The sequence below is a fragment of the Chiloscyllium punctatum genome, chromosome 36, assembly GCF_047496795.1.
Source record: "Chiloscyllium punctatum isolate Juve2018m chromosome 36, sChiPun1.3, whole genome shotgun sequence".
Taxonomy (NCBI): Eukaryota; Metazoa; Chordata; class Chondrichthyes; order Orectolobiformes; family Hemiscylliidae; genus Chiloscyllium; species Chiloscyllium punctatum.
In genome coordinates, this window is record NC_092774.1 from 21,027,102 (window position 1) to 21,039,445 (window position 12,344).

At 49.7% G+C, this 12,344-nt stretch overlaps 1 protein-coding gene across 3 annotated transcripts in view; it reads right to left on the reverse strand.

Annotated features, from left to right (window-relative positions):
- Positions 1-235: 235 nt before the first annotated feature.
- Positions 236-12,344, reverse strand: part of LOC140460850 (uncharacterized) — a 33,306-nt gene continuing 21,197 nt past the window's right edge. For 2 of the 3 annotated variants that reach the window (XM_072555542.1, XM_072555540.1), the window contains exon 2: positions 236-4,436. In XM_072555542.1, the coding sequence (XP_072411643.1) occupies positions 2,742-4,085 (1,344 nt within the window). In that variant the 5' untranslated portion in view covers positions 4,086-4,436 and the 3' untranslated portion in view covers positions 236-2,741. Of the gene's footprint in view, positions 4,437-5,786; positions 5,931-12,344 lie in introns of those variants that run through there. The other variant, XM_072555541.1, reaches the window with a different exon arrangement.

Sequence of the window (12,344 nt, forward strand, 5' to 3'; positions counted from 1 at the left end):
CTTTTCTGAACTCTTTCAAGTTTCACAACTTGTTACAAACACATTGACTTTGCTCATCTGACGTGGGAGAATTTTCTGCATGATGCATTCTGTCTGAAAGAGCCCTCCTCTGTGTTACAACAGAGCCACAGTGACTCTCAAATTCCTGACAAAGTCCACTATCAATCAGAGGGTCAGAGAAGCCTCTCAATCACATCTGTGAATGGAGAAAGTGTGTTTAATAATGAGTAATAAATAAAGGCTGCATTAATCTTTTATTGTCAAGTTTTACTCATACATCTCAAAACATAACTTACAAACCTGGTCAGAAGCAGCGTATGGGAATATTGCCACTTGCCATTTTCCAACCAGGACTGACTTTGTATGGAAAACAAACATTTTTAAGTAAATGGAGGTGCAATTTGTTTTATAAACAGGTGAACTTCAGAGGCACTGAATTGGCTGAGAAACAAGAGATCCTTGACACACAGAAAGAGGCGAAATCATCACTGCGCCAGAATTAGCAAATTGGAATGGAGGCTGGATAGATTAGATTAGATTCCTTACAGTGTGGAAACAGGCCCTTCGGCCCAACAAGTCCACACTGACCCTCTGAAGAGTAACCCACCCAGACCCATTTCCCTCTGACTAACGCACCTAACACTATGGGCAATTTAGCATGGCCAATTCACCCTAACCTGCACATCTTTGGACTGTGGGAGGAAACCGGAGCACCCGGAGGAAACCCACACAGACACGGGAGAATGTGCAAACTTCACACAGACAGTCCACCCGAGGCTGGAATCGAACATGGGTCCCTGGAGCTGTGAGGCAGCAGTGCTAACCACTGAGCCACCATGCAGCCCCGTGGTGTTTCTCCACTGGAGCAGAGGAGGTCGAGAGATGATATGTATAAAAACATGAGGGGTAGAGGTTGGGTTAATGGTGGTTATCTCTTCCTTAGGGTGGGGGATTTCAAGAGAGAAGGCACATTTTTACTGTGACAGGAGAGAAATTGAAAAAAAAAAGACATGGGGCAAATTTTTTATAGTGTGGTTCACGTGAGGAACGAACTTTCAGAGGAAGTGGAGGACACAGGTACAATTACAACATTTAAAAAACATGAACAGGAGAGTTTGGAGGGAAAGGGAGAGGCTGAATAGGCTGGGGATGTTTTTTCTGGAGCATCAGAGGCTGAGGGGTGAACTTATAGAGGTTTACTAACCATGAGGGGCATGGATAGGGTAAATAGTCAAGGTCTTTTACCTGGTTTGTAGGGAGACCAGAGGGAATAGGTTTAAAGTGAGAGGGGAAAGATTCGAAAGGGAGGGGCAAGTGTTTTACACAGAGGTTGTGCGTGTATGAAGTCAGCTGCCACAGGAACCACGCTGGTTCAATGTCATCACGTAAAAGATACAGGAGATGGGTGTAAGAATAGGAAGAGTTTAGAGGGATATAGGCCAAGGGCTGACAAATGGTACTGGATTACATTAGGATATCTGGTGGGCACGGATGTGTTGGACTGAAGGGAATGCTTCTGTGCTGTGCATCCCCATGGCTACAGGCCAGGAGGGGGTAGGTGGGACTAGTTTAGTTGCGGATCATGGACTGCAGGATCTGTTTCTGGGCTGTATGACTCAAATGAATGGGGGGGGGTCAATCCCAAACAGATGGGAAAGTAAAAGTTTCGAGCCCCACCTTGTGTGTGGACCCCCTCCAGACAACTGAGAGCAGTAGCGCACTGAGAGGTTCAGTAGATCACAGTCAGCCAGCCAGCAAGTTCTCTCCAGGAGACTCGTCTCGAGAAAGGAAGCAATTTCCTGACCCGTCAGCTGGATTGTGGATCCAGTTTGGAGTCGGTCCTCCATTTCCGACAACATAGGTAGACAGGGCAGTGAAGAAAGCTTAAAGCACACTGGCCTTCAGTCAGGGCATTGAGTATAGAAGTTGGGAAGTTATGTTGCAGTTATACAAGATGTTGGTGAGACCACACTTGGAGTATTGTGATTAGTTCTGGTCCCCTTGGTGTGCGGACTTCTGACTTTTTCAATTCTAGGGTCATGTCGAACTCAGCATATTTAAACAGTATCTCTTGGAGGGATTCATTTCAAATCTTTCAGGGAGTGAGCTCAACAGGATTGAACAATTTTAAAACTAACATCACAACCTGTAGTTATACAGACGTACAGCATGGAAACAGACCCATCTGTTCAACTTGTCCATGCTGACCAGATATTCTAAATTAATCTCGTCCCATTTGCTTGCACTTGGCCCATATCCCTCTAAACCCTTCTTATCCCTGTCCCCATCCAGATGCCTTTTCAATGCTGTCATTGTACCAGCCTCCATCACTTCCTCTAGCAGCTCATTCCATACATGCACTCCCCTCTATGCCATCTAGTTCTGGGTTCCCACGGCCCATGGAAAAGATCCTGTCTGTCTATTTACCCTACCCACGCCCTTCACGATTTTTATAAATCTCTTTCAGGTCACCCTTCAGCCTCCGACAACAGCCCCAGTCTATTCAGCCTCTTCCTGTAGCTCAAACCCTTCAACCCCCAGCAATGCAGTCACGGGGAGGACATGCAAACTCCATACAGACAGGCACGCCCTGTGGGTGGAATCAAACCCCAGGTCCCTGGCGCCCTGAGGCAGCGGCGCTAACCACTGAGCCGCTGTGGGGTTGGGCAGTCCAGCAGAAAACAACAAAAAAAAACCCACTGACTCTCCCACCACACCCACTGTCAGGACGGGCAGGAGGTTCAGTCCTGAGGGGGACCAACAGCAGGGTCAGCGGCAGAATCCGACTGTTGGGAATGCTGGCGCCTCCGCTGGTGCCTCCGCAAGCTGCAGGATGATGAGAATCTCTGCCCGCAGTCGGGGCAGGCGAACGGCTTTTCCCCAGTATGGACCCGCCGGTGGGTCTGGAGGTGGGAGGTCTGGGTAAAGCCCTTCCCGCACTCGGGGCATGGGAAGGGCCTCTCCCCCGTGTGGACCCGCTGGTGGGCCAGCAGGTGGGAGGAATTGCTGAAGGCCTTCCCGCACTCGGGGCAGGGGAAGGGCCTCTCCCTGGTGTGGACCCGCCGGTGGGCTAGTAGGTGGGAGGAATTGCCGAAGGCCTTCCCGCACTCGGGGCAGGGGAAGGGCCGCTCGCCGGTGTGCACCCGCCGGTGGGCCAGCAGGTGGGAGGCCTGGATAAAGGCCTTCCCGCACTCGGGGCAGCTGAAGGGCCTCTCCCCCGTGTGGAGGCGCCGGTGGGCCAGCAGGGCAGAGGAATCACTGAAGCCCTTGTTGCACTCAGGACAGGGGAAGGGCCGCTCGCCAGTATGCACCCGCCGATGGGTCAGCAGGGCAGAGGAATTGCTGAAGGCCTTCCCACACTCGGGGCAGCTGAAGGGCCTCTCTCCAGTGTGGAGCCGCTTGTGCGTCAGCAGGTGGGAGGCCTGACTAAAGCCCTTCCCGCACTCGGGGCAGCTGAAGGGCCTCTCCCCCGTGTGGAGCCGCCGGTGGGCCTGCAGGGTGGAGGAATCGCTGAAGCTCTTGGTGCACTCGGAGCAGGTGAACGGTCTCTCGCCGGTATGGATTCGCCGGTGGGCCAGCAGGTTGGAGGCCTGTGCAAAACCCTTCCCGCACTCGGGGCAGCTGAAGGGCCTCTCCCCCGTGTGGACCCGCCGGTGGATCAGCAGGACGGAGGAATTGCTGAAGGCCTTCCCGCACTCGGGGCAGGAGAAGGGCTTTTCGCCCGAGTGGACCCGCCGGTGGGTCTGGAAGTGGGAGAACTGGGTAAAGGCCTTCCCGCACTCTGCGCAGCCGAAGGGCCTCTCCCCGGTGTGGACTCGCTGGTGGGACAGCAGGGTGGAGGAATCGCTGAAGCCCTTGCCACACTCTGGGCAGCTGAAGGGCCTCTTCCCGGTGTGGACCGACCGGTGCCTCATCAGGTGGGAGGCACTGGCGAAGCCCTTCCCGCACTCAGGGCAGGAGAACGGCCTCTCCCCGGTGTGACTGCGCCGATGAATCTCCAGGGCAGACGGGACAAGGAAGCCTTTCCCGCAGTCCCCACACTTCCATGGTTTCTCCAAGGGGTGGGATTCTTCCGGTTTCTCCATGGCTGAACCTTCAGCCGCACACAAACGCGTGTACAGCCCCTCCTCGCCGTGAATTACCCTTTCTAGGTCGTATAATTGTTTCAGGCTCCACACTCAGTGCGCTCTAACAGTTGGGCCTCTCATCGAGTGCCAGCGACGCTGAAAACGTATTGAAACAGGAACCTTGCTCCCTCTCACAGCATCACGGTTGAAAATCATTGGGGTCCCAATGGATTGAGTGACGGTCAGACATTGATGGAGAGTCAGAGTCAAAATGTGGGGCGCTGGAAAAGCACAGCAGTCAGGCAGCATCCGAGGAGCAGGAGAGTCAATGTTGATTTTGAAACTTCCGTCTTCAGATCTTCAAGTTCTCTAAAAAGATTACAAAAGTCATCACTGAGTCTAGGGTAGAAATTCAGAACAAGCAATTCTACTTTCGACAGAAGATTCTTTTCTTTTGTTAATCCACTAAATCGAAAGCACCATCCCACTCTCTCCCCTCCTATTCTCGCTCTGCTCTAACCAATTCTCCTGAAGGTGCTGATTCAGGCTCTTATGGGGGCAGAAAAGCTCTTGAATTTGATAAACCCACCTGAAAGTTAACATCTTTCACAACATTGGGATATTGCGGAGAGTGAGCAGGTCTGATTTTGGGAAGTGAAAAAAACACGTTTGTCAATTCAGGATGAATCTACAATGCAGCTTCTTGAGAAACAACCAGACACAAAATGGTTAACATCCCCAGGAAAAGGGGAAATGAGACAAGGCATTGACACGGACACCAGAGAGCAACTCAAATACAGACGTGGCAAACGTTAGTGGCAAGCCAGAATCAGAGAGATACACAGCACAGAATCAGACCATTCGGTCCAACTCATCCATGCCGACTAGATATCCCAACCTAATCTAGTCTCATTTGCCAGCACTTTATCCCTTAAAACCATTCCTATTCATATACCCATCTAGATACCTCTTAAATGTCATAATTGTACCAGCACCCACCACTTCCTCTGGCAACTCATTCCTTACACACATGAAAAAGTTGACCCTTGGGTCCCTTTTCAATCTTGCTCCTACCAATCCTAAACCTATTACCCTCTCATTCTGGACTTCCCCCATATCCATGCCTCTCATGATTTTATAAAGGTCTGTCAGGTCACCCCTCAGTTTCCAGAGTGCTAGGTAAAACAGCCCCAGCCTATTCATCTAAAACCCTCAAGCCCTGGCAACATCCTTGTAACTCTTTTCTGAGCACTGTCAAGTTTCGCACATTTCTTCTGACAGGAGGGAGGGAGACCAGAACTGCACACAATATTCCATAAGTAACCTAACAAATGTCCTGTATTCCCACAACATAACCTCCCAATTCCTATACTCAGAGGATTTAGAAAGTTTTTTTTAAAAACCCACAAAAGACAACCGGGAAAGAATGGAGGGAGAAACCGAACTTTTGAGAGTTAGCCTGAAAGCATCAACGCCTCGGGGTTGGGGGTGGGGATGGGGCAAGTAAGCTGAATGCACTACAGCCAAGGCGGAGGAAGAACAGAGGATGCAAAACCGTTGCAGCCGGCTTGAAGCTGCAATGAGGAATATTGCATGCCCTGCACTTGTACCTGTTGCATTTATTTATGGGAATTGGGTGCATTAAAGAACAGAAGAGATTTCTACCCCTCCCCCTTCCCAATCTCTATCCCTCCCTACCCGGGTAATTAAGACACATACCCGAGTTTGCAGAGTCTGCTCCCTCCCTGGATTCACTCCAGTTGTTACCAGTGAACAGGTTTCCCCCTCCCTCTCTCTCCCCCAGGATGAGGAGCTGCCCAGAGGGCGGGAGTCTCCCTCTGAAACTGACAGGGCCACTTCCGCGTTGTGACGTTAACAATGGAGCGACTGAATCGGGGGGGTGAAGAGGGCGGGGTGAAGGCAACAGCTGACGCCCGCACTGCGCCTGCTCCGGACAGCCAGCCGGCCGGCCCGCCCGCACTGCGCCTGCCCCGGACAGCCAGCCGGCCGGCCCGCCCGCACTGCGCCTGCCCCGGACAGCCAGCCAGCCGGCCCGCCCGCACTGCGCCTGCTCCGGACAGCCGGCCGGCCGGCCCGCACTGCGCCTGCTCCGGACAGCCAGCCGGCCGGCCGGCCCACACTGCGCCTGCGCTGTCCTTGAACAGAAGGCGAGGATGGCAGAGATTAGAAAAATCCCTTGCCTTCATACACAAGTGTGCCAACAGGCCACTCGGCCCAACGAGTCCACACCGAAGGGTAACCCACCAAGACGCATTATTCCCCTCCCCTACTGCAATACATTTACCCCTGACTAATGCACATAACCTGCACATTCCTGGACCCTATGGGACAATTTAGCATGGCCAATTCACCCTCACCTACACAGAGTCATAGAGCCATAGAGTCATAGAGATGTACAGCACGGAAACAGACCCTTTGGTCCAACCCGTCCATGCCGACCAGATATCCCAACCCAATCGAGTCCCACCTGCCAGCACCCGGCCCATATCCCTCCAAACCCTTCCTATTCATATACCCATCCAAGTGCCTCCTAAATGTTGCAATTGTTACAGTGGCCTCCACCACTTCCTCTGGCAGCTTATTCCATACACGTACCACTCTCTGTGTGAGAAAGTTGCCCCGTAGGTCTCTTTCCCCTCTCACCCTAACACGGGGGAGGGGAACGTGCAAACTCCACACAGTTGCCCCAAGTGAGGAATCGAACCGAGGTCCCTGGCGCTGTGACGCAGCAGTGCTAACCACTGCTTACCTCCCTTTTCCACTCCCCAAGTCACTCAGCTGGAGTTCAAGCAAAGCACTGTGTTTTAACTTTCGCTTCACACTCACCAAACCTTCCTCCCACGTAAAACATTTGCTTTCCCTCCCCCACCCTGTCCATAGGAAAAGCAAAGAGCTCTGCGACTCTGGAGGTGGGGGAATGGCATATAGAATCTCTACAGTGCAGAAACAGGCCAATTGGCCCAACAAGTCCACACAAGTCTCTGAAGAGTTACCCAGCCAGACTCATTCCCCTTCCCCTATTACTCTACATTTACCCCTGACTAATGCACCTAGCTTTCACATCATTGCACACTAAGGAGTAATTTAACATGGCCAATTCACCCAAACCTGCACATCTTTGGACTGTGGGAGGAAACCAGAGCACACAGGGGAGACCCACATAGCCACATGAGGAGAACGTTCAAACTTCACACAGATATTCACCTCGAGGCTGGAATCAAACCAGAGTCCCTGATGCTGTGAGGCACTAGTGCTCACCACTGAGCCACCATACTGCCCACGTATACTGAAAGAAGTGGGTGGTGGGAACTTTATTGACTGCACTGCATGGTGGATTGTTGAGTAAGGTTAAATCTCACGGGGTCCGGGGAAAGCTAGCCAACTGGGTACAAAATTTACAAGCATATTGCTGCAGATGCTGGAATCTGCCCTGAAAACAAGTGCTGGAGATCACAGCGGGTCAGGCAGCGTCCCCACAGAGAGGGCAAGCTAATGTTTCAATTCCAGATGACTCCTCATCATAGAGATTTATGAATTCATGGGGAGTAGAGATAAGGTTAGGGATCTTTTCCCTGGGCTGAGGGTCTTCAAGACTAGGGGACATATTTCTAAGGTGAGAACATGAAGATTTAAAAACAAAACAAGGAGGAACATTTTTACACAGAGTGTGGTTCTTGTGTGGAATGAACCTCCAGAGGAAGTGGTGGATGCGAGTACAGTCAAAGTTTTTGGATAAGTACATGAAGAAGAAATGTTTGGAGGGATATTGGGCCAAGTGCAGGAGGGTGAGACTATGTTAGTTTGGGATTAAGGTCGACATGGACTGATTGGACCAAAGGGTCTGTTTCCTCACTGTGTGACTCTATGACTGGAACGAGTTGATGTAGAGAAGATGATTTCACTACAATGAGAGACTAGGACCCGAGAACACAGACTCAAGGTGAAGGAATGCCCTGTAGGACTGAGATGAGAAGGAATTTCTTCAGCCAGAGGGTGATGAATCTGTGGATCTCATTGCTGCAGAGGTCTGTAGAGGCCAAGCCATTGAAGACATTTAAGACAGAGGTAGGTAGGTAGGTTCTTGATTAGTAAGGGGATCAAGGGTTACGAGGAGAAAGCGGCCGAATGGGGTTGAGAAAGATATCAGCCATAATTGACTGTTGGAGCAGGCTTGCTGGGCCAAATAGCCTCATTCTGGTCCTGCTTTTCATGGTCTTAATACTGGGCAGATTACTGAAGCAATTTTCACGAACAGTTTCAGAGTCCTGAAGAAGACTGATGCAGACGTAGAACACAGCAAGAGACCCTTCAGTCAGACTCAACCATGTCGATCAATTATCCTAACCTAATCCAGTCCCATTTGCCAGCACTTGGCCCATATCCCTCAACCCCTTCCTATTCATATACCCATCCAGATGCCTTTTAAATGCTCCACCACTTCCTCCGGCAGCTCATCCCAAACACCCACCACCCTTTGGGTGAAAAGGTTGCCACTTAGGTCCCTTCTAAATCTTTCCCCTCTCACCCTAAACCCATGCCCTCTACTTCTGGACTCCCCCAACTCATGGAAAATACCTTATCTACTTACCCTATCTATGCCCCTCATGATTTTATAAACCTCTATAAGGTCACCCTTCAGCCTCTGACGCTCCACGGAAAATAGCCCCAGCCTATTCAGCCTCTCCCTATAGCTCAAATCCTCCAACCCTGGCAACATCCTTGTGAATTTTTTCTGAACCCTTTCAAGTTTCACAACATCCTTCCAACAGAAAGGAGACCAGAATTGCGCAATATTCCAAAAGTGGCCTAACCAATTCCTGTACAGCCACAACATGACCTCCCAACTCCTATACTCAGTACTCTGACCAATAAAGGAAAGTATACCAAATGCCTTCTTCACGATTAGATTAGATTACATACAGTGTGGAAACAGGCCCTTCGGCCCAACAAGCCCACACCAACCCACCAAAGCGCAACCCACCCAGACCCATTCCCCTACATTTATCCCTTCACCTAACACTACGGGCAATTTAGCATGGCCAATTCACCTAACCTGCACATTTTTGGTCTGTGGGAGGAAACCGGAGCACCCGGAGGAAACCCACGCAGACACGGGGAGAACGTGCAAACTCCACACAGTCAGTCGCCTGAGGCGGGAATTGAACACAGGTCTGTGGTGCTGTGAGACAGCTGTGCCACCGTGCCGCCCGATTCTATCTACTTCAACTCGACTGTCAAGGAACTACGAACCTGCACTCCAAGGTCTCTTTGTTCAGCAAACCTCCCTCAGACCTTAACGTTAAGTGCATAAGTCCTACTCTGATTTGCTTTTCCAAAATGCAGCATCTCACATTTATCTAAATTAAACTCCATCTGCCACTTCTCAGCCCATTGGCCCATCTGGTCAAGATCCTGTTGTAACCCGAGTTAACCTTCTTCCATTTTTGGTGTCATCTGCAAACTTACTAACTATACCTCCAATGTTCACATCCAAATCATTTATGTAAATGACAAAAAGTAGAGGACCCAGCACCGATCCTTGTGGCCCTCCACTGGTCACAGGCCTCCAGTCTGAAAAGCAACCCTCCACCACCACCCTCTGTCTTCTACCTTTGAGCCAGTTCTGTATCCAAATGGCTAGTTCGCCCTGTATTCCACGAGATCTAACCTTGCTAACCAGTCGCCCATGATGAACCTTGTTGAACGCCTTACTGAAGTCCATATAGATCACATCTACCACTCTGCCCTCATCAATCCTCTTTGTTACTTCTTCAAAAAATCCAATCGATTTCCCACGCACAAAGCCATGCTGACTATCCCTAATCAGTCCTTGCCTTTCCAAATGCATATAAATCCTGTCCCTCAGGATTCCCTCCAACAACTTGCCCACCGCCACTGGTCTACAGTTCCCTGGCTTTTCCTACCACCTTTCTTAAACAGTGGCACCATATTAGCCAACCTCCAGTCTTCTGGCACCTCACCTGTGACTGTCAATGATGCTAATATCTCACCAAAGGGCCCAGCAATCACTTCCCTAACTTCCCAGGATACACCTGGTCAGGTCCTGGGGATTTATCCATTTTTATGCGTTTTAAGACATCCAGCACTTCCTCCTCTGTAATATGGACATTTTCAAGATGTCACCATCTATTCCTCCACATTCTACATCTTCTATGCCCTTCTCCACAGGAAACACTGATGTAAAACACTCAGTTAGTATCTCCCGTGGCTTGACACACTGGCTGCCTTGCTGATCTTTGAGGGGCCCGATTCTCTCCCTAGTTACACTAATGACAAAAGGGTATTTATAAAAGCCTTTTGGATCCTCGTTAACCCTATTTGGCAAAGCTATCTCATGGCTCGTTTTGCCCTCCTTCTTACAGGTATATCAGGAATAAAAAAGAATAACTACAATAAGATTACAGCCAATCAAAGACAGTAGTGGGAAGTTGCGTATGGAATCTGAGGATATGGGGAAGCGCTTAATGAATACTTTTCAACAGTATTTACATTGGAAAAGGACAATGTTAGTGAGAATACAGAGATACAGGATTCTAGATCAGATAGGATTGCAGTTGACAAAAAGGAGGTTTTAGCAATTTTGGAAGATCTGAAAATAGATAAGACCTCTAGGCCGGATGGGATTTATCCTCAGATTCTCTGGGAAGCCAGGGGGAAGATTACAGAGCCTTTGATCTTTATGTCATCATTGTCAACAGGAGTACTGCCGGAAGACTGAAGGATAGCAAATGTTTCCTTGTTTAAGAAGGGGAGCTGGGACAACCCTGGTAATTATAGGCCAGTGAGCCTTACTTCGGTTGTGGGTAAGGTGTTAGAAAAGGTTATGAGAGACAGAATTTTTAATCACCTGGAAAGGAATAATTTGGGTGATTAGGGATAGTCAACACAGTTTTGTGAAGAGTAGATCGTGCCTAACTAACCTTAGAGTTCTTCAAGAAGGTGACAAAACAGGTAGATGAAGGTAAAGCAGTCAATGTGGTAAATGTGGACAGTAAAGTTTGATAAGGTTCCACACGATAGGCTGCTGCACAAAAATGGAATTTCAGGACTGAAGATGATTTAGCAGTTTAGATCAGAAATTGGCTAGCTGAAAGATGGCAGAGGCTGGTGGTTGATGAGAAACATTCGCCCTGGAGCTCAGTGACCAGTGGTGTGTCACAGGATCTGTTTTGGGCCTACTGCTGTTTGTCATTTTTATAAGTGATCTGGATGCGGTAGGATAGGTTAGTCAAATTGCGGGTAACACGAAGGTGGGTAGAGTTGTGGACAGTGCCAAAGGATGTTGTTGGTTACGGAGGGACAAGATGCAGAGCTGGGCTGAGAAGTGGCAAATGGAGTCTAATGCAGAAAAGTGTGAGGTAGTTCACTCTGGAAGAAGTAACAGGAATGCAGAGTACTAGGCTAATAGTAACATTTTTGGCAGTGTAGATGAACAGAGAGATCTCGGTGTCCAGGTGCATAAATCTCTGAAAGCTAACACCCGGGTTGATAGGGTTGTTAAGAAGGCTCATGGTGTGTTGGTGTTTATTGGTAGGGAGATTGAATTTCAGAGCCACGAGGTCATGCTTCAGCTGTACAAGACACTGGTAAGGCAGCAGCACCTAGAGTATTGCATTCAGTTCTGGACACATCATTATAGGAAGGACATGGAAACTTTAGAAAGGGCTCAGAGGAGATTTATTAGGATGTTGCCTGGTATGGAGGGACGGTCTTAGAGTCATAGAGATGTACAGCATGGAAACAGACCCTTCGGTCCAACCTGTCCGTGCCGACCAGATATCCCAACCCAATCTAGTCCCACCTGCCAGCACCTGGCCCATATCCCTCCCAACCCTTCCTATTCATATACCCATCCAGATGCCTCTTAAATGCTGTAATTGTACCAGCCTCCACCACTTCCTCTGGCAGCTCATTCCATACACGCACCACCCTCTGAGTGAAGTTGCCCCATATCTTTCCCCTCACCCTAAACCTATGCCCTCTAGTTCTGGACTCCCCGACCCAGGGAAGAGACTTTGCCTGTTTACCCTATCCATGCCCCTCATAATTTTGTAAACCTCTATAAGGTCACCCCTCAGCCTCCGGTGCTCCAGGGAAAACAGCCTCAGCCTCTCCCTATAGCTCAGATCCTCCAACCCCGGCAACATCCTTGTAAATCTTTTCTGAACCCTTTCAAGTTTCACAACATCTTTCCGATAGGAAGGAGACCAGAATTGCACGCAATATTCCAACAGG